Source organism: Berghia stephanieae, chromosome 2 (genome assembly GCF_034508935.2).
Source record: "Berghia stephanieae isolate SIO BIC M18660-M18661 chromosome 2, UCSD_Bste_1.3, whole genome shotgun sequence".
Lineage (NCBI taxonomy): Eukaryota > Metazoa > Mollusca > Gastropoda > Nudibranchia > Aeolidiidae > Berghia > Berghia stephanieae.
Window position 1 is genome coordinate 52926969 of NC_088361.1, and position 20735 is coordinate 52947703.

General features: G+C 34.6%; 1 protein-coding gene across 1 annotated transcript in view; it reads left to right on the forward strand.

Moving 5' to 3' along the window:
• Window positions 1-20735, forward strand: part of LOC144965145 (calcitonin receptor-like) — a 109499-nt gene that overhangs the window by 28696 nt on the left and 60068 nt on the right. The window contains exons 2-5 of the mRNA XM_078900138.1: window positions 4699-4806; window positions 8273-8367; window positions 9382-9479; window positions 11135-11261. Of these exons, the coding sequence (XP_078756264.1) occupies window positions 4699-4806; window positions 8273-8367; window positions 9382-9479; window positions 11135-11261 (428 nt within the window). The remainder of the gene's footprint in view (window positions 1-4698; window positions 4807-8272; window positions 8368-9381; window positions 9480-11134; window positions 11262-20735) is intronic.

Genomic DNA, 20735 nt, shown 5'->3' on the forward strand with positions numbered 1-20735 from the left:
CTCTTCCTCCTCCTCCTCCATCTCCTCCTCCTATTCCGCTTCCTCCTCTTGGTCCTCCTCTTCTTCCTCTTCATCCTTCTCATCTCCCCCCCCCCCCCCCCCCCCCCGTCCTTGTCCTGCTCGTCCTTCTGTCTTCCTCCTCTTCAACTTCTTCGTTCTCCTCGTAATTTTCATTCTGCACTTTGCCTCCTCTTTCTCATATTCTTTTATTTCTTTCTCCTTTTAAACCACCTTCTTCTCTATTCCTTCTTCTCCTTCCTCTCCTCTATCTCATTCTTTCTTTTTTTCATCTTTCTTTTCGTTATTCCTCTTCCAAAATACATATTCTTATAAATATTATTCTTTAATTCCTTCCTCATATTACTTTCCTCTAGACAAGTTATGTTATATTGATAATCATTTAAAACATCCCGTGAAGGAATGCTATGCTTACATCCCTTCTAAACTAAAATTATCAACTTTTGATTGATTAAAAAATACAGAATAACCATTGTTTCAGATTGACACGTGTGTTGGAAACAGAAATGAATAATTCAGCTGTTGCCTCTGCTCTCCCATCTTATATAAAATTACTTCGTATTGGCAAGCGTGAAAAACGAAACATCGTGAAACGAATTCAACATGGCGAACCCAGACAATAGGTTTAAATCCGTTTTCATATTTTTGTTACTCTTAAAAAAGAAAAAAATTATTTACTCTGTTCCTCGTCACTATCCTCCTCCACTTCTTCTCATCTCCTCCTCCTCCTCCTCCTGCTCCTCCTCCTCACCTCCTCCACCACTACTTCCTCGTTCTCTTTCTTTATCTTCGTCTTTTTCTTCACCTCATTTGTCAATAACGCAATGAACCGCCATTTCTCTGACCAGAACAAATGAGCGAGGGGATGGACAACAACAACATTACCTCTAGACTAACTCTTGATAACGATTTGAAACACCTCAATGACGAAACCAGATTAGCATCAGAAAAAAAGGACAAAAAAAGATAATCATAATCTGGTTATAGCAAGTACATTTCTTTTTGTGTCTCTCATTATGTTGTTTATCTTCAACTTGAGCTTTTGGCCACTAAATGTGATCAAAGCGCTTTATAAAGTGTCCCTGACTAATAGCCACGTAACACGTAGAACAAGACATGGCGTCTGTAAGGCGATATTACAATTCTTTTCTGACATAGGCAAGGCTGTTAAAGGCCAGATACTCATTTTACACCTGAGAACGGTGAGAGAATGTGAGTAAAGAGGCTTTTCCAAGGACACGCCTATGCGGCGAGCGAGGCTCGAACCCAGGACCTTCCGATCCAAAAGTAACTGTCTTACCACAAGACCACATAGCCGTACAACTTAATTAAATAGCAACAAATGCTCGTATATCGCAATGAACTCAGTCGTTGTTGTCTATGCTCATTACTGTTTGGTTAAAGGGAAAGGGGGGGGGGGGTGGATGCATTCTGAAATATCCCATTGTGTCTTGCACCAACTATTGTTGTGTATTCTTAATTTCTTTGATTCCTGTCTGACAACAGCGACAAGAATCCTGAAGAAAACAATAATGAAAATAGTAGTAATGGTAGTAGTAGTGGTAGCAGTAGTAGTAGTAGTAGTAGTAGTAGTAGTAGTAGTAGTAGTAGTAGTAGTAGTAGTAGTAGTAGTAGTAGTAGTAGTAGTAGTAGTAGTAGTAGTATAGTAGTAGTAAGTAGTAGTAGTAGTAGTAGTAGTAGTATATAGTAGTAGTAGTAGTATAGTAGTAGTAGTAGTAGTAGTAGTAGTAGTAGTAGTAGTAGTAGTAGTAAGTAGTAGTAGAAGTAGTAGTAGTAGTAGTAGTAGTAGTAGTAGTAGTAGTAGTAGTAGTAGTTAAGTAGTATAGTAGTAGTAGTAGTAGTAGTAGTAGTAGTAGTAGTAGTAGTAGTAGTTAGTAGTAGTAGTAGTAGTAGTAGTAGTAGTAGTAGTAGTAGTAGTAGTAGTAGATAGTAGTAGTAGTAGTAGTAGTAGTAGTAGTAGTAGTAGTAGTAGTAGTAGTAGTAGTAGTAGTAGTAGCCATCATGATGATGATGAAGTTGATGATGATGATGATGATAATGATGATGATGATGATGATGATGATGAAAATGATGATGATGATGATGATGATGATGATGATGATGATGATGATGATGATGGTGATTGCTCAGTGGGTTGAACACTCGTTTCAAACGAACAAGTTCGATCCCAGGTGAAGTCGAGATTTTTTCCTCACTCCCCCTGCCCACTCTGTACATCTGGTAGCTAGGTGAGATAGATATGGCGGATAGCACTTTGCGATAGACTAGCTGCCTATCAAAAGTTCTTGTTCGTTGGTTTACACGACAGGTACATTTGAATGTCTTCTGTTTACCAGATGGAAGAATTACTTGGCATGATATTTTTCACAAAGCCAATAATGTTTCGTACACTTAAACGTTAAGTGCATGGCAAACCCGATATACTTCAGATAGAGTTCCGATCGCTCTCTGTTTACATAATGTGGCGGACACTGAGTCAGCCCACCTGGTGTAACTAAATAAAGAATGTTCGAAAAAATTTAGATAGGAATAGATACAGAGAATAATCTATATGATATGCCCCTCAATGTAGATAGGGTTTGCTTTAATGTCCTTATCCTTATCAGCACACAGAAAAAAGGTATATAAATGTTTTGTTAAAAAGTAATAAACAAAAAAATAATATTAAAACTTCAAAAAAGAACAAAATAACAAACGTGAAAGGCTTCATTCTCAAAACCATTTTTCAGCTAAAAACAAGCAAAATAAACAAAATCAAACAAACAAAAAAGAATGGAAGCCTTAAAAACATTATGTAAAAAACCAGATCGACGACATATTTTGGTACAGGATAACGAACGTGTCCTTAAATACAGCTAGAACTCTGGTTTAAAAAATAATTATTATCTTTTTGGCATTCCTTAGCACCGCAGCGATGAGAAAAGCCCTTATCACAGTGACCCATTAGAGAGCAAGCACTGATGTACGATAAATATCTAAAAAGTGTGGATGAATCAGTGCCAAAGTATGATTGAAAAATACAAGGAAAAAAAGGATCCCCAAAACATTAGTCTTTCTCGACTGCCAATCAAATATCAGACCTCCAAATTACCAGTCAGAAATGCTACCAGTACGGCCCTCTGTGCTGCGTATGATAGCACGAAATCGGGCGTTCTAGTGTTCCATCCCTAGTCACAGACAACGGGTTTTTAAAAAATCTTATATCTTTCTTTCTAGCTTTGCCTCACACTCTTTCATACATACGTTTTTAGATCTTTATGAGAGAGTCATTGGCATCAACACAATTGCATCTATCCAATTACCCACAGCCATCGCACGGAAGTTTGGGGTTTGGGCAGAGTGGAGGGGAGATAATTCAATTTGTAAAACGCCTGACTGTCTTCGTCCATGGCCATCGGGTCAACTCTAGAGCGGTCAATTATTTGCTGGATGTCTTAATTAAATGGTTGTGATAAATTGTGATATCAATACTGAGCCGACAACTTTCTGTGTGGTTATAGAGTAATTATATCATTTCAATAACATAATATAACATGACACAGCGATCCGTTGGTATATTTGTGACAGATAAAATAGAAAAACATGTTTTTCACACGTAAAGTGTGGGCCAGGTTATTTTCATTGTAGTATTTCAAAACAATCAAGAATATATAAACAATCCCATTTAGACATTTCTTTTAAAAAAGCTTATTGATTTCATTTTTTTTTTCATACGAAATTTTAGACAAACTTGATACAGAGAACTCACCCTCACAAGACGTGACTGTTACAAAAATATCAATTATTAACAATCATTTTCATGATAGCTTGTCATGAAGCCCATAAAGGTGATTGTTGGTTTGACACATGTTTACATTAAAATAGCACACGTCCATGATCTCATTTCATTTCTCTTAAAGAATGTTACAACATTCTAAATAAATAAATAAATAAAATAATAATTCCTTTATCTATTCCCAAAGGAGAAATTTGTCTAAAGGGTTTATTCCAAAAAAGACGCGGTGGAGCCGAAAAGTGAGCAAATGCTCAAGGCCACACAACGAGGCGGGCAGTCTGTAACTTTCGGGTACGAAGTACAGAAAAATTACAATAGTTAAATATTATTAGATAATCCCATTTTCTCCAGCAACAGTCGATCATCACTTCTGATATAGGACTTCAGTCGATTGCAAAATAAATCTTGACAGATATAGACTAGAACATTCTTCGCAATTACAGCTTGGTGTGATATAAAGCCAATGCGTATAGTACTCTCTTTAAATGAAAGAGAATGATACTCTTCCTAATGCGCTAAGATCAATGTGATATCTGAGTTGAATTTCTTAATTGATATCTAAAAAGGCAAACTGAATTTTTCAATGTAAAAATAATAAATCAGAGCAATTCACTTATTCCGCCAATTGACAAATACATTCACAGAATAATTTAATTGCTCTGCATTCTTATTTGTGGTTTTACGCAGTCATTTAATATTTAAAAGGCAAATATAATATCAACATTTTAATTTCAAAGAACCATTTATCGATGACACAATGTGGAAGAATCGAAAATAAGAAAACATTTTCAATCAAAAGTTCGGTGCAAGCCTGCATTTCTTTCCTCGCGCGTGATTTATTTCATGTTAAAGAATCTATCAACAGCAATCTCTTCTCTCTACAGGGATTCATTGTCCACCCTTCAACGACAGCCTGCTCTGTTGGCCACCAACCCACGTCAAAAGGACTATCTATTTACCATGCCCTCATTTCTTAGGGTTGGATGGGCCAGGTATGTAATGTGTTAATATTTAACACCAAAAAACCTACTGTCTTCGAATAGAAGAGATAGAAGAGCAATAACCCACTAGCTTCAATTCTAATTTTAAATTACTTTAATTAGTAATCAAAAGATAGAGGAAAAAATGATTTTGGTCGAGGTTCAAAACCAAAATCACTGAATAATCATATGTCTTCGGAAGAATTCCAATGGTCTTTTTTGTGTTGTTTCAATATACGTGTGCCAGATATAATCTTCATATTTTGATTACTTCGATCACAAATTTAATGATTGATTTATTAATTGTAGGTTGTCTATTGAAGGAATATAATCAGAATAATGTAGATTAAATATCTTTATCCAATGAGCATTATCCAACTGAAGTCTAAGATGTTTCCATTTACCAAATTGTTGAGCCTTCATACAATGAGAATTATGCATAGCTTGATGATAAAAATACCTTTATTAATAGCCCTTATGTTTTATGTCAGGACAGACGTTGGTTTTAATTTAATTCAGACAAGAATGATATTATAGCAAGAGAACTAGAATCAATATAACAAGAAACGAAGAATAATCTCAATTTTCAATGACGCGATACATCCCCCTCTGGTTTTTCCCTCTTAACCAGCGAACTGCAATACTCTGGAAAGACACGTATTTAAAATGTGAGCCAAAAACTCGTTCTTCAAAAATCAATCAATTTAAATGACCCTCGTCTTGGAAAAATTCTCAAATCTGGGACCTCGAGAGGTCTTCCTTAAGTCCCAGGTATGAGTGTTTTTGCCAAGATATGGGTCATTAAAATCAATAGATTTTTGAAGAACTAGTTTTCTGGCCAAATATTTAAATACGTGTCTTTTCAGAGTAAGGCAGTTATTGGACATCCCACCAAGATTATTCAAGTGAAAGAATTCATGTGATTTTAGCAATTATTTCAAAGCAACACGTCCAAATGATCAAACCTCCTATGTCACAATGACAAAGAAAAGGACATTTTTTTGACATGATAAAAAAATTCGTAATGGACGTTAAATGGACGTTTCCTGATTATTCTATGCGTTTCTTGTAGAACTGCTTTCATATTCAAAAAAACAAAACAAAACACCTTATCCTTTTTCTTTGCGTGTAGGTGGGGATGTGAACGTCTGTTTTTATTTGAAAACGAAATTTGTTTACGTTATATTTTTGCTAAGAGGGATCCAAATACAAAGTAAAACGTTGCCATTATCGAAGAGTAATACGGTTTGTTGTTACTTTTGTTGCTGTTATTGTTGTTGTTGTTGTTATTATTATTATTATTATTATTATTATTATTATCATTATTATTATTATTATTATTATTATTATTATTATTATTATTATTATTATTATTATTATTATTATTATTATTATTATTATTATATTATTATAATTATTATTACTATTATTATTATTATTATTAACTATTATTATTATTATTATTATTATTATTATTATTATTATTATTATAAAAATAATGATAATAATAATAACGGTAATGACAATGATAATAATAATAATAATTATATATATATATATATATATATATATATATATATATATATATATATATATATATATATATAGATAGATAGATAAAAAGATAGATAGTTAGATAGATAGTTCGAAGATGACGTCACTCAGGTCTTTGTTATTGCTTTTTGCCATCCGCGTTTATGAGTAATGCTCACTGAACTGTTTTAATCCGACGTTCATGGATACACACAGTTTTGTGTGTTGGTCCGTTATACTTCCAGATGGCAATGTTATGAGCTTCTTAGCCAAGTGCATACTATATATATATATATATATATATATATATATATATATATATATATATATATATATATATATATAATTTAAAAAATAAGTAAATGGTTTGATGATAAATAAATTGGCCGAGCTTTCCTGCAAAGCACTCCAAGATATTATGTTTAGTTACTTTCATGTCTATTTTTAAACGTAGACATATCCGACGAAAGCTCCATAGCATCTTATTCAAATTTTTAGATTACAATGAAACATTACATACAGAAACGTAATTTATAAAACAAAATTTTGATGCTATGCGCTTAGGTAAAATTCTCAAAAGATCCACCAACCGGATATAACATACTAACTCACAAAACTATAGATAGTATGCACTTGGCTAAGACTGACAACATTGCCATCCGGAAGTATAACGGAACAATACACAAAAATATGTGTAACCATGATCTTTTATAGCCTGGTTAATGCAGTTTAGTGAGAATTACTCATATACGCGGATGGCAGAAAACAATAACAAAGACCAGAGTGACGTCAACTTCGTTCTATCTATAGTATGTAACATTGAACGTTTATAGATAGTATGCGTTTGGTTAAGAAGCTCATAACATTGCCATCCGGAAGTATAACGGACCAACACACAAAACTGTGAGTATCCATGAACGTTTATAGTCGGGTTAATACAGTTCAGTGAGCATTACTCATAAACGCGGATGGCAAAAAACAATAACAAAGACCCGAGTGACGTCATCTTAGAACTATCTATAATGTGATTGATAAAATTTTGTGAGATCTATTCACCAACCGGCTGTCTAAAAACAATAACATGAGCTGAGTGACGCCAATTTCGTTCCTTCTATTATTTATGTGAGCAGATAAACGTCTGAAATTGGTATGATCTATAGATAGTTCGAAGATGATGTCACTCAGGTCTTTGTTATTGTTTTTTGCCATCCGCGTTTATGAGTAATGCTCACTGAACTGTATTAACCCGACTATAAATGTTCATGGATACACACAGTTTTGTGTGTTGGTCCGTTATACTTCCGGATGGCAATGTTATGAGCTTCTTAGCCAAGCGCATACTATCTTTTGATAGTTCGAAGATGACGGCACTCAAGTCTTATTTATTGTTTTTTGCCATCCGCGTTTATGAATAATGCTCACTGAACTGTATTAACCTGACTATTAACGTCCATGGATACACACCGTTTTGTGTGTTGGTCCGTTATACTTCCGGATGGCAATGTTATGAGCTTCTTTGCCAAGCGCATACTATCTATATTAACTTTACATGTGCTCGAGGTCATTGTTCACATTGCAAAATGTGCTCAAAGTGACCCACTTCGTGAAAAGTGTTCACAGCTTTTTAAATATCTGACATCACGATTGGTCATTTGATTCAGCTTGACACATGGGTATGTTTATAACATTTGTTAAGAAATATCCAATCGTTGGAGAGCAACAAATCATGTGATTGATGACCTGGTTGGACGAAAACATGAATATAGTCCGCTCCCATTCAAACAGGATTTTTTATTCACCTCAAACATATCTTTTGTTTTATTTTGTTTTTTAAATTTATTTTTATTTGTCAGTGAAACGTTTATAAAAAAATATTTTTTTCAAAACTATCAATTATGGGTTGCAACGAAAATACGCTTTGTATCGGTTTCTTTTTTATTTCTAGAACATCGAGCACACAGAACATGTTTGCCAGATGGAACATGGTATAAGAATTGGACTGATTACAGCGCATGTTCGATGACTAAAAACGATGACTTTGTGAGTTCTTTTCATTACTTTTTATCACTTATTACTTAAAGACATAATATTTCATCTTTATCCTCACTATCATCATCGTCATCATCATCATCATCATCATCATCATCATCATCATCATCATCCTCATCATCATCACCAGCAGCATCAGCAGCAGGAGCAGCAGCAGCAACAGCAATAGCATCGACAGTGACGGCCAGGAACTCATTTTACACCTGAGTAAGGTGACAGAATGTGAGTAAAGAGCCTTCTCCAAGGACTCAACTATCCGCTGCTCAGAGCGGGACTCGAACCCTGGACCTTCCGATCCGAAGGCGAGTGTTTTACCTCTAGACCACATAGCGGCACATGGATCAAAAAGATCGTGGTTAGTTTGCGGATCAGTCAAATGCGTATTAGATTTGTCTTGCCTTGCAAGAGCATGTTGCATTAATCGGTTATAATGATATCTTTGATAAAAAAACATTATATCATAAACACAGATTAATTAGAATGTAATGAATAAAAATATAACAACTTTTAAAAAGAACAATGTATCAAAAACGGACAATTTCGGGTTCAAAACCTCTCTTTAGCCAAAAACTAAAACAATAAAACCATTAATACATCACTTTAAATTAATCCAGAGAGACTGCAGAGAAATATTTACCAGAGGCTTAGTTGATACAATAAGATTCAATAGTCTGTCACGTCCACCCAGAAACGAGCAGCTTGGTTCTAAACTAAGAGAATCTGTACTTTTTTATTCTTCATGCTGGCTAGAACTTTTTCATTAATCAAAACATGATCAGATTTATAATGTTTTTCTCCTCTGGATATACTTTTAGGATCGTTGGAGAAGTATTTCATAAGAGCGTCTACATTGTTCCGATAGTTTAAAACCAGTTACTAAGTTACAATACGTCATTACAAGGGAAGTTACGTCACGACTGTTGAACCCTATTACGTGCAATCATTCTTCCAGCCAGGACTGTTGGGCATGCAATGATGCAGTATACTATTAATATTTTATTTCAGGTCAGGCTAGCCATAGTCCTCAAAGACATCTACTTTGTTACCAGCATCATCTCCTTGACATTTCTCATCATCACCCTTTTTATTTTCTGTTACTTCAGGTAGGTTATTCTGCTCTCTTACTGCTTATCAAACAACTTAACGCATTGTTATTCAACTTGTAGATATTATTTGATAATTATACGTTTCCTTTCATTTTCGGCGAAGATCTAGGTAAGGCTTTGATTTTTTGTCACAATTGAGGTACAGATTTTAGTTTCGTATATTTGTTGTTTCTTCATTCTGCTATTTAAGCATAATGTGTTCATTTTAAATGACCCATGAGTGTCTTATCTTCTCTAAAACAGTTATTTTGTTTTTTAAAAATCGAAATAATTTACTCTCACTCCATCAAATCATGATGATGATGATGATGATGATGATGATGATGATGACGATGATGATGATGATGATGATGATGATGATGATGATGATGATGATGATGATGATGATGATGATGATGATGATGAATAAGAAGAAGAGAAAGAAAAGTAGTTGACGCAGAAGAAGAAAGAGGAGGAGGAGGTGGAGGGGAAGAATAAAAAAAAGAGATGGAGGAGGATCAGTAGGAAGATTCGGAATAGGAGGAGATAATGAATGGGGTGGACTAAGAGAAGGAGGGAGACAATGTTTTTAAAGTGGAAAAATGAAGAAGAATCAAAGGAAAATGGGAGGACTTGGATGACAGAGAGAGTGAAATAGTGTGATGAGGAGAAGAGAAATGAAAAATAAAGATGTAAATGAAGTGGAAAAGCATGGGCAGAGATGATGAAGCAAAAGGAGATGAGCAAGGGCACTTCATTAGTGAGATCAATCACATACCCATTGACCATGCCATAGTGCTAAATCCAGGAATGTACGTGCTTGCTGTTAGAGATGTCCATGATCACCCCCCCCCCCCCCCCATTCCAATGCGGGAGATCGCAATGAGATTTCTGTGATCACCCTCAATTACTCAGTGCAAAGAAGGTATTTTGAAATCAAGAGTGTGTGTTGGCACAATAATAACATGTGCTTCGTGATAAAATCATATATCTCGCAAGCCTTATTATTAATATATTCAAAACTAGCTGTTAGAATGAGACACTCGCTAACTATACAGATTTACGATAAATATAAGATTACAATTTGTATCTCATGTCATCTTTTTTAGTATTATTATAGTGTAGACGAAGCACTGGATGAACTACTGAATGGTTTCTAAAAGAATAATATGTCATGTTATTGAAGACAAAATATAACTACTAAATGGGGTTCTTTCTATCTATAAGAAAATACTTTAATTATACTTTGGCTAGATTTGACAGAAAATAACTGGCATTAGCTTCGTCATTGTATCCCTCGACTGGAGAGATCGTTGACGTCGTTTGTGATGTGCGACGAGGAGATCAAGGTGGCGAGCTACTAATGCTCTTCTTTTATCAAACCAATCCGAAGACAATGTCTAAAATGGGGACCTGATATCTTATCGAACATTTTGGCTGCAATCACTACAATACAGACCTGGCATATCTACTCACATTCGACTTGTAGAATTGAAGGCACTCAAAGCGCACTGGACGTTCGTTCTGATCTGTGTGATTAAAGGGTCCTCGTAATTCGGTACAATGTATTAATAAGGTGGTAATATAAATGGAAAGTATTTCTTTAAAGCCCACTCCCACCCCCGTAACGCTCTATGTGTTTATTTAGATGTTTTTAATGTGCTTAATTTCAGGTCTCTACAGTGCAGCCGTATCTCGATCCACAAACATCTTGTCGTTTCCTTCATTATGAGATTCGTTCTTATCATCATCAACGTCCTGCCATACACCTTTGATATCGGTCTTTCCTACAGAGACAATGTAAGTTTTTTAAAATACATTTAATGTTAGGGCAATCTCTCTCTCTCTCTCTCTCTCTCTCTCTCTCTCTCTCTCTCTCTCTCTCTCTCTCTCTCTCTCTCCCTCTCTCTTTCTTTCTTCCTTTCTCTCTCCCTTGAGTCAGAGAGAGAGAGAGAGAGACTAACAGTCAGAGAGACAGAGAGGTAGGGAGAGAGGGATAAAGGCAGAGAAAGAGAGTATGAAATGCCCAGAACGCTTTCGAAAACATTGATCTGATTTATTTTCCCTTATAAACTTCGATATATTTCCTATCATATCCAACATAAACCAAGCGGTAGTTTTCTGAATCAAATACTTCGGAAATTTGACCCCGAGGTCATCTGTTCCACCGAATCTTTAACATACAGTCGTTTGTGATTATGTCAACCCAATAACGTGTGGAAACCAGCGGATCGCAATTCATTAACCGAATTATATGTGTATTTATGTATTGAGTGTAAGCTTTCGTGCGTGCGGTGTGTGTGTGTGTGTGGGGGGGGGGGGGGGGTAAATATTTCATTTGTAAAATTGTAAGAAGCCCTACGAATGCCATCTTATTATGAAGTTTCTTTGACGGCCTGCGTGGCTTTAGTGTTCAGAATCTTTGATCTGAAGGAGTTATCAGAATGATGGTTTGCGAAGCAAGTGATTAATTCAAAAGACAGTGACATCTTACTTAAATAAGCCTTAGGCCCCGTTTGCACCGAAACAGAATCGAACCAACAAAAAGTCGTCAGTCTTTCGGAAAAAATAGCACACCATTATTATCCTGTACCTGACTAATAAATACGAAGCGACAAGTGTCAACAGGCACCGATCCGGAACGATACGTCTTTAGCCCATTTCCGACAAGACCCTGAGAATAGTTCATGCAGTATTTCGGTCCGAACATTTGATGATTCATCAGCCAGTTCCTTCGTTTCAAGTTTATAGTAGAAAATATTTTTTGTGCTCAATTAAAAAACATAATATCAGAATCGAACTCAGCACCTCAAATTTAGTCAAACCGACGCGTCCGCGTTTTAAATAAATTAAAGTTAAATGAGGATAAAACGGAAATAATAAGTTTTTATGGAAATAACCAGAAAAGAACAGAAATAGAATCATTGAGCATTGACGGTAGTCAAATTAAGATTGTTAATGGTGGAAATGTCAGGAACTACCGCAACTCCAAGTAATACTCCTCCAACTCCTTATACTATTACTCAGACCACTCCTCCTCCTCCTCCTTCTCCTCCTCCTCCTCCTACCTCTACTATTACTACCACAACTAATACTACCACTACTACTATTACTACTACTATTACTACTACTACTACTACTACTACTACTACTACTACTACCACTACTACTACTACTACTACTACTACTACTACTACTACTACTACTACTACTACTAATAATAATAATAATAATAATAATAATAATAATAATAATAATAATAATAATAATAATAATAATAATACTACTCCTCCTACTACTACTATGACTACTACTACTACTACTACTACTACTACTACAACTACTACTACTACTACTACTACTACTACTACTACTACTTCTACTACTACTACTATTACTACTACTAATACTTTCACCACAATAAACGGATTGTGTTGTTTCTGTCTCGTTGGACACGGGTAAAAGAAACGATCCGACCAGATTTTAAATACTGCACAAAAAACTGGTCGTTTATTGATCGTTTCCGTGGCGGTGGACACGCGGCTTTAGTCAAACAAGAAGGCTGTTCCAATTACTCAGTAAGTCGTTAGTTTGATATTTGACTTATTTTTTCACACGATATCAAAGCATGCACTACATTTGTTAACTCAGAATCAGTGTTTTGATCTTGTGTTAATATAGTCGACCCCTAACTTCAAATGTCTGACAAAATTGGTATAACTTTGATATTAAAAGTTGATTTATGGAACAAGTTCATTGTTCTCTACCAGATTTGGCAGATTTTTGTTTAGAAAAATGATAGGAGATGTTGAAACTTTCTCGAGGAAAGGGGTAGTCATCAAATAATAAAGAATGATTTAGTTTGGTCCAGGTCCTGAGAATAATTGGGAACAAGACCAAAAGCAGTGCTAGATTAGAAGTCAGAAACAAAAGGAAAATAAGGAGGAAGGAAACTCATTAAGGTATACATGACAAATTGAATGACAAAGATCTGAGCAGTCATCAAATTAGCGTTCAGCTAGCTAAATAATATGTTATAGAACACGGGAATTTAACTGGGTAAGTATGGCATCAAGCTCATGGAGATCTAGAGAGGAATTAATACAACTAGACACAAATTCATATTATCGCATTCGCTTGTCCCCGCTAACTCAAAAACGTAAACAAAATCAAAAATACTTTTGGAAGTACGAATGCACCTGACACAATCAATCATGATTTCGGTCATTGAAATCGGGCGGGTGTTGAACCTGACTCAAATCATTACATCTGTCAAGATAATATGTAATATCGGAAGCATACTGAGATAAACAATAAAGATATGAGCAGTTATTCCGAACTTGAATCTGTGAATTAGTGATTGCCATTATCTTAGACATACTAAAAATAACTTTAACTTGACCCACCCTCTCCATCCATACACGCGCTTGTTCATACCGTGATCATACATGTGAATATTTTATACATATTCATAATTATTCATACAAAACTGCATTCATAAGATGTCTCGATAAAACGTCATCCGGCATGGATGGATACATCTCTAATCGTAATTGCCAAAAAAAATTATGTTTTCACGGTTTCTTCTGTCTACAAACCTACTATTAGTTTGTAAGTCTAGATTCTCTGTGCCTTGTAATGTCTCTACATACTGATGTTTTCAATAATAGGGGCTTAATCCCAAAGTAAAATTAATCCAATTTGTGACACAAACATTTTCGAGGCACATCTCAGTATAAAGAAAAGGCTTGATAAGGAAATCGAATCATCCAAAATATCCGTCTAAAATTTAGAAAAAAAGATAATGTTAATTTAAAATTTTGAAAACAATTTGCGACAGGATCCACTGAAAAGAAAAGGGTAGTTGCCAACCAGTAACAGTAGTGCTGTATTGATAGGGTGGGAGAAGACAAACTTTCTCTTATTATGTACATGCTTCTGATTTAAGCAAATTGATAACAATTATTGAATATTGCTTTACTGAAATTTATTATTTTGCAAGTAATATTATTGAATCACCACCAAAGTAAAACGTCTTTGCATCTATTTTGCCAAAACCTATCAATGTCAGTTCAAGTTAAACACCTTATCAAATGCATGTACATAGAAATAAGAAGAATACGTAAAATTATACACTTGATTCCATTCAACACATCTAGCTGAACTTTTGATAAATGAATTAGTGTTATCCAAATTAGAATCACATATACAAATACATAGATAGTCACAATTTAATCAAGAATCTTTGTATTATGCAATAAGTAACATATTCATTGGCATGATCATTCACTGACCCAATCATGACCGCCAGGATGACTTGCCAGTTGCAGCCTTTACAATCTGGTATCACTTATCTCGGTTTTTGGCCTTCTCTATCATGTCGTATAACGCCAAGGCTGCCCACTCCTCTATGTTTTCTTGCCACTTTTACTTTTGTATTCCTCTTCTCCGTTGAACTTTCACTTTGCCTTGCATAACTGTCTTGCTTAACCCCTTCCTTACCACCTATAGGAAAATCGTCACATACGTTACGATGCAGCCGACATTGTTCTTGTTCCGATTTTTTTTGTACATCATAATATTTTAGCAAAAATGTTTGCTATAGTTAAAGTATATTAACACTGTGTTGAAGAGCTCGTTTAGCAGAAAGAAATGGGTATAGCAAGAACTAAGAGCTTTTGTGTTTGAGTGAAATAAATCTATTTTTGTATCGGTTAGGCGTGAAGTTTTGGGGAAAATCCGGAAAATGGCCTGTAAGGAGAGAATTAAGCTGTTGTGTCTGACCAGAAGGCCAAACGTAAAAAGTTTTGAATTTTTAACTATTACAAGCAATGGTTCCTCTCTTCTCGTTAGCTTTTCCAAATCTTCAAGAACATCCTTGTTAGTTTTATATTCCAGGTATACATACGTATAATCTTCCGATAACTCTTACTCTCAAACACATTGATCATTAATTCGTCCAGGCCTCACTACCATAATACAGTATTACGGACAGACATGTCATCTTGTTGAGTTTAACCATTACCGCAGTCGTCATGTCTATCCTTGACTCAACTTCCTTTATTTTACTTCCTTTAGCTCATTCCACCCTTAGCCAGTAAGACTCCCAAGAAATTTGAATGGTTGGGGCAGCGTGGCTCAGCGGCACGGTCTTTGCTTCGTACCCAAAAGGTACCGAGTTCGACTTCCCGCTTTGTTATGTCGCCATGAGCAGGTCACCTCGCCTTAGCACACTTTGCGGCGCTGCGCTGTGGCTGGCGCTTATGTTATTCCAGTCTTCCTTTGGAATAGACCCTAAAGACAAATTTCCCCTTTGGGATGAATAAAGGGAATTTATTTATTTTATTTATTTATTAAACCTGCTGTCGATGTATCGCCGATTAGTGTGATTTTACCTTAAGTGTCGCTTCGGGTGTTAACAAGATTCTATGATTTTTTCGCTTGCTGATTTCCACACCATACTTTGATGCCGCCTGGAAAATATGTAACTTATGCTTTATTGATGAAAAATTAGTTACCTAATCGTGCACAGTGAGCAAGAATTACGAGCTCTTAACAATAACATAATATCATTTCCTAATGTAATAAATAATTTTTTCGTTGACAATTTTTTGACATACATCTAATAAAACAACGACAAAAAAAACACTTTTTCATTTGAAAATATCAAAGTATGGCAACATCATTGTTATAAAAAAATGGAATTAGGAATGATAGTTATAATAAATTAAATATCCACATGTCTACATTCTAGAATGGAAAGTCCAAAAACAAAAGGGTATATTTCAAGTACATTCCGACAACTTTTAATTAGCACCCAAAACGTAAAGTTTGCACATAGGTAGGAGTGCTCCGCCCTTCACTAATAAGGTAAAATTTAATACTAGGATATAAAAACGGACCCAATTTATCACGGGAAATCTCTTCGTATCAGGAAGGAGGACTGGCTTTACATTTCCTGTTTATTGTCTGAACAACACCCGCCCCATCCCCACTTCTCAACATCAAAATATTGAGTTATTGGCAATTCGTTTTATTGTTTTCCTTTGTTAAAGATCAGGCTTTCATACTGTTTTCTTTTTCGAAAATAATATATGGCCAGCGCCTCAAAACGGTTCATGTCAGGGTTACTATGATGCTATAAAGAGGTTTAAAGTTAGAGATACGGAAAATATCAGATATTGATTTTACTGTTTACTCACTTAAAATTGTATATCTATTCTCTTAAATAGAGCATTACAAACGTAAAACATTAATCTTATTTTGTACTAAGTATTGATTCAATTTTAAGTATCTAATAACATAATTCCGCTATGATACGTTTTGACGAGGTATGCATGATATAAACACATTTGAGGATTTAAGATTAGAAAACCATAGACATTATTTGATACTCAAGCAATCAAAATGAATTTGTTCTTTATATTTTTGTTCCTAAAGCGCAGTCGAAGTGCTCACATATCAAACTGATTTGGTAGAAGTATTGCATTACGCATAAAAATGCTCTAAAAACTCATTTTCGAAATAGTGGGAGGAGGCCCAAAAATATGTATCTGAGCTGAAATATCGTCAAATTGCTAAAAGCTGTTGATTTTGAAAAATAATGTACAAACTACAGAACCAAACCTGAAAGAAATGTTAAATATAAACGTTTCAGACTCAAAACCCTTCTTCAGCCACTAACAAAAACAGATAATTAATACACTGATGCATTAACATACATGTATAAACTCCTTTGCCATTTTTATGGCATTGGCTCAAGAAAGTTTTGGGGGGTTTTGGCCCAAAAAGATATATGTGTTTAATATAGTGTTTTTTGTTTGAAGGTTTTGATAATACTCAAAGTTTTGAATTTTTAGAGTCTTGCAAATGAATCTCAGAAGGTCTTGATTTTGTAGTTTCCATATTAAAATATTTAGTACTTTATATGATGTATATAATTTGAGCACTTTTTCTCTATAAAAACATTTTTAGATAGAACAAAATTCCTTCATAGAAGAAGTTCTGTCCCTTAGAATGGACATCATTTTTTATCTTAACTTTGTTTACTTGTATTAATTGGTTTCGTCTGTTCTGGTAACAGGTCGGATGTTTAAAACAGCGTTCAATGTGTAAAACCTGCCTTTCAATGAGAATAGTTATTTGAGATCGTATAATCACAAGACTGCTTAAAATATTCTGTCATTAGTCTTATGACATTAAGATATGTCCAACCACAATCGGAATAATAATATTTCAAAAGGTCCCCACAAAGGTATAGCTTTAAATTATCAAACAATTCTGCTGATTTAATTAGATAATAACTTTATTTTAAAATTTAGTAAATGACAAAATAAAAAAAGGTTTGACAATAAAAAGTACCTATTTGGTAATGAGTAAAGACAATATAATAAAAACAAACAAATCTTTTCTTCTTGTTGTCTCAAGTTTTCTCCGCCGTTTCTTGTAGCGGCGTTGGTCTGGCTTCTCGTGAAGAAGTTGTGATTACTTCTTCACTCTTGACCGATGACGGCCCAGCAAATGTTGAAAACGGCCGTGCTTCTCAAACGTGCTTTACACACGAGACTTTTCACTATCCTTTTGTGTCTGGATAAAGATTAGACCAAACAAGTTTCAAAGAACCTAAATATTGTCACACCTTTTTATGGAGATGTGGTATCACGACATTGGTACGTCTCTTTTTAGTTTGCTACCGAACAGGGCAGTACAACCGGCCAGTATTAAATAATTTATAACACAGTTTTGGCCTTCTCTGTGCCATACTTTATAGGGAGTCATACGCATAGGAACAGATCAGCCTTTCTGTTCTATGATTTTGATTATCTGTTTTAGATCGGACTGACATTGGATAGTTCCGCCTTCTCTATGCTATGATTTTTTTTTTTGGTCACCTCTTGCGGACTTACACAGTACAGTAGCCTGCACTATGCCTTGCTACTTTCCGGCCCCGAACGTTTCTCACACAACCAACCCTGCATTGTGCGATCAAGAATAGCAAATGACGATTTGCGGCTTGCAATGGGTTTACATATCATTGTGAGTAATGTTAATTGGACGCCCGAAGGGGTTGTCAACTCAAGATAGCCTAACAACAGGTTTGAAAATAAACAATTCATGATCGCCTTGAGCGAGTTTCCCTATGAGATTTCGGCTCGTTCTACATTAACGAGAGACATTCATTGTCACATATTCAGCAATTAATAATATAAGGTATAAACACCGTGTCAGGGATTTTGGACAATAAATAATTATGAGTCTGAGGTAAACCTTTTTCAGCGTTTTCTATTGTCTAAATGTCAGGCATGAGTTTAAGTATAACTAATCAGGTCTTTACTCCAAATGTTTGACGTTCTCGCTTTACCTACATCAATTTCCAAGATGCCTTCAATGTTATCCCACGAAGCTCATATTTGCAAATTCCAAAGAAGGTCACTTGGCCGCCTTTGAAAAATTCCGTAAGTTTGGCTGTTCCATTTATATTGATTGATAAAAAATAATGTGTCTTTTAATCCGTTTTTATCTTCAACTAAATCCATTTTGAAAAATATAATTGAATATTTATATATTTGATGTTAAGATCATGGATGGGCAACTATCGGATCTATGAGTTTTTTCCGTTATGAAATCCCATGGATATTTTAAGGTCTGATTGTATACCAGTTATTAAAGACATTGATAGAACTGATTTATTAGATATCTAAACTTGGGTTTTATTAAAGAGGACATAACAGCCTAGAGGCGTTTACAGCCACAAAATGCGACATACTTTTTCAACATTTATCAATCAATCTAATTTTTCATCATCTTCTCTTTCTTTTTCTTGTTATCCCCTCTCTTTTTCTCTTCCTGTCTTCATAATTATAGCTCTATTAAGATTGACTTTTCTTTCTCGGCTTGTCGCTTCCAGTTACACTTTGAATATGACCATTTGTTCAAATTAATGAGAGCTTCTCATTAAAATGGCTGGCCAAAACAATAACAACAAGCCGAATGACGTCAATTTCGTTCCATCTATAGTCAAGAATATCCGATTCCCATAAAATGTTGATGTTTTAATGTAATGAATAAATAATATCAATTTTTTTTAAATGATAGAATTTTAATTTTCATTTTCTGGCAATACTAATTTACGATCCCATTTTGGTACTGATTCACCACGACGTAATACCATTTGGACTGGAAGAGACAATTTATGTTTATTCGACACAAATCTTTTAACGTAAACGTCCATAATACAGGACTCTTTATTTCCAAAGTTCAATAGTATTTTTTTTTAAGCAGCTTAACGATTTAGTAGGCATCTGAATGTAAAATAAAACCCCCGAAAAAAAAGCATGGTTGCCCTCCATCGTGTCCTCGAGCCAGATACTGATACCACCGTATTGTTTTCCCCTATTATAATTAGAATCGTTCGGTGATATCAGTAACTTATATCTTTGGTCATTATAAACAGGATAAAACTATCTCTCACATGAAACAATATTTCTGCACATATACATAATAAAAACGTTCTTTATCTGATTTTCATTATGTTTGTAGGTTTACTCATAGAATGTATAATGTATATACAAAAACGTAGACTTCAATTTGTGTCGGGTACACAATATTATCATTATTATTATTATTATTATTATTATTATTATTATTATTATTATTATTATTATTATTATTATTATTATTATTAATAATATTAATATTATTATTATTATTATTATTATTATTATTATTATTATTGTTATCATTATTATTATTATTATTATTATTATTATTATTATTATTATTATTATTATTATTAATGGAGGTCACGCTGTGTCTTCTATCCCCTTAATTCTTTTTTCCGAGTTGCTTTCTGTCTGTCCCGGAATGGGATTACTTAGTTTTGTTCCAGCCCCGACTGGAGTCCTTGACTGGGAGGGAAGCAGTCAAATTTATAGTTATAGTTTTGGGAGATGATATTTTTTCCCTTGTAAATCATGTCTCTGTTATGTATTGTTAGATATGTATTTTATAAACATTTGAGTGGGTTCCTCTTAGAGGGATCATGTTCTGGTGTCTGGATGAGACTTTAAGGTGATTGCATACTAATTATATTGATGGTATGCTCTTGAAATCTACATCGTTTCCCTATTTGTACAATTTCCCCTTTGTCTTACTTTTTCTTGGGTGCTTTGAATGTAAATCTAGAATATTTTGACATTTCCATTTTCTTCCTCTTACTGGTGCTGATAATATGACTTAAATGTGTCGCAAGAGCCGTAAAACCCTTAAAAACAA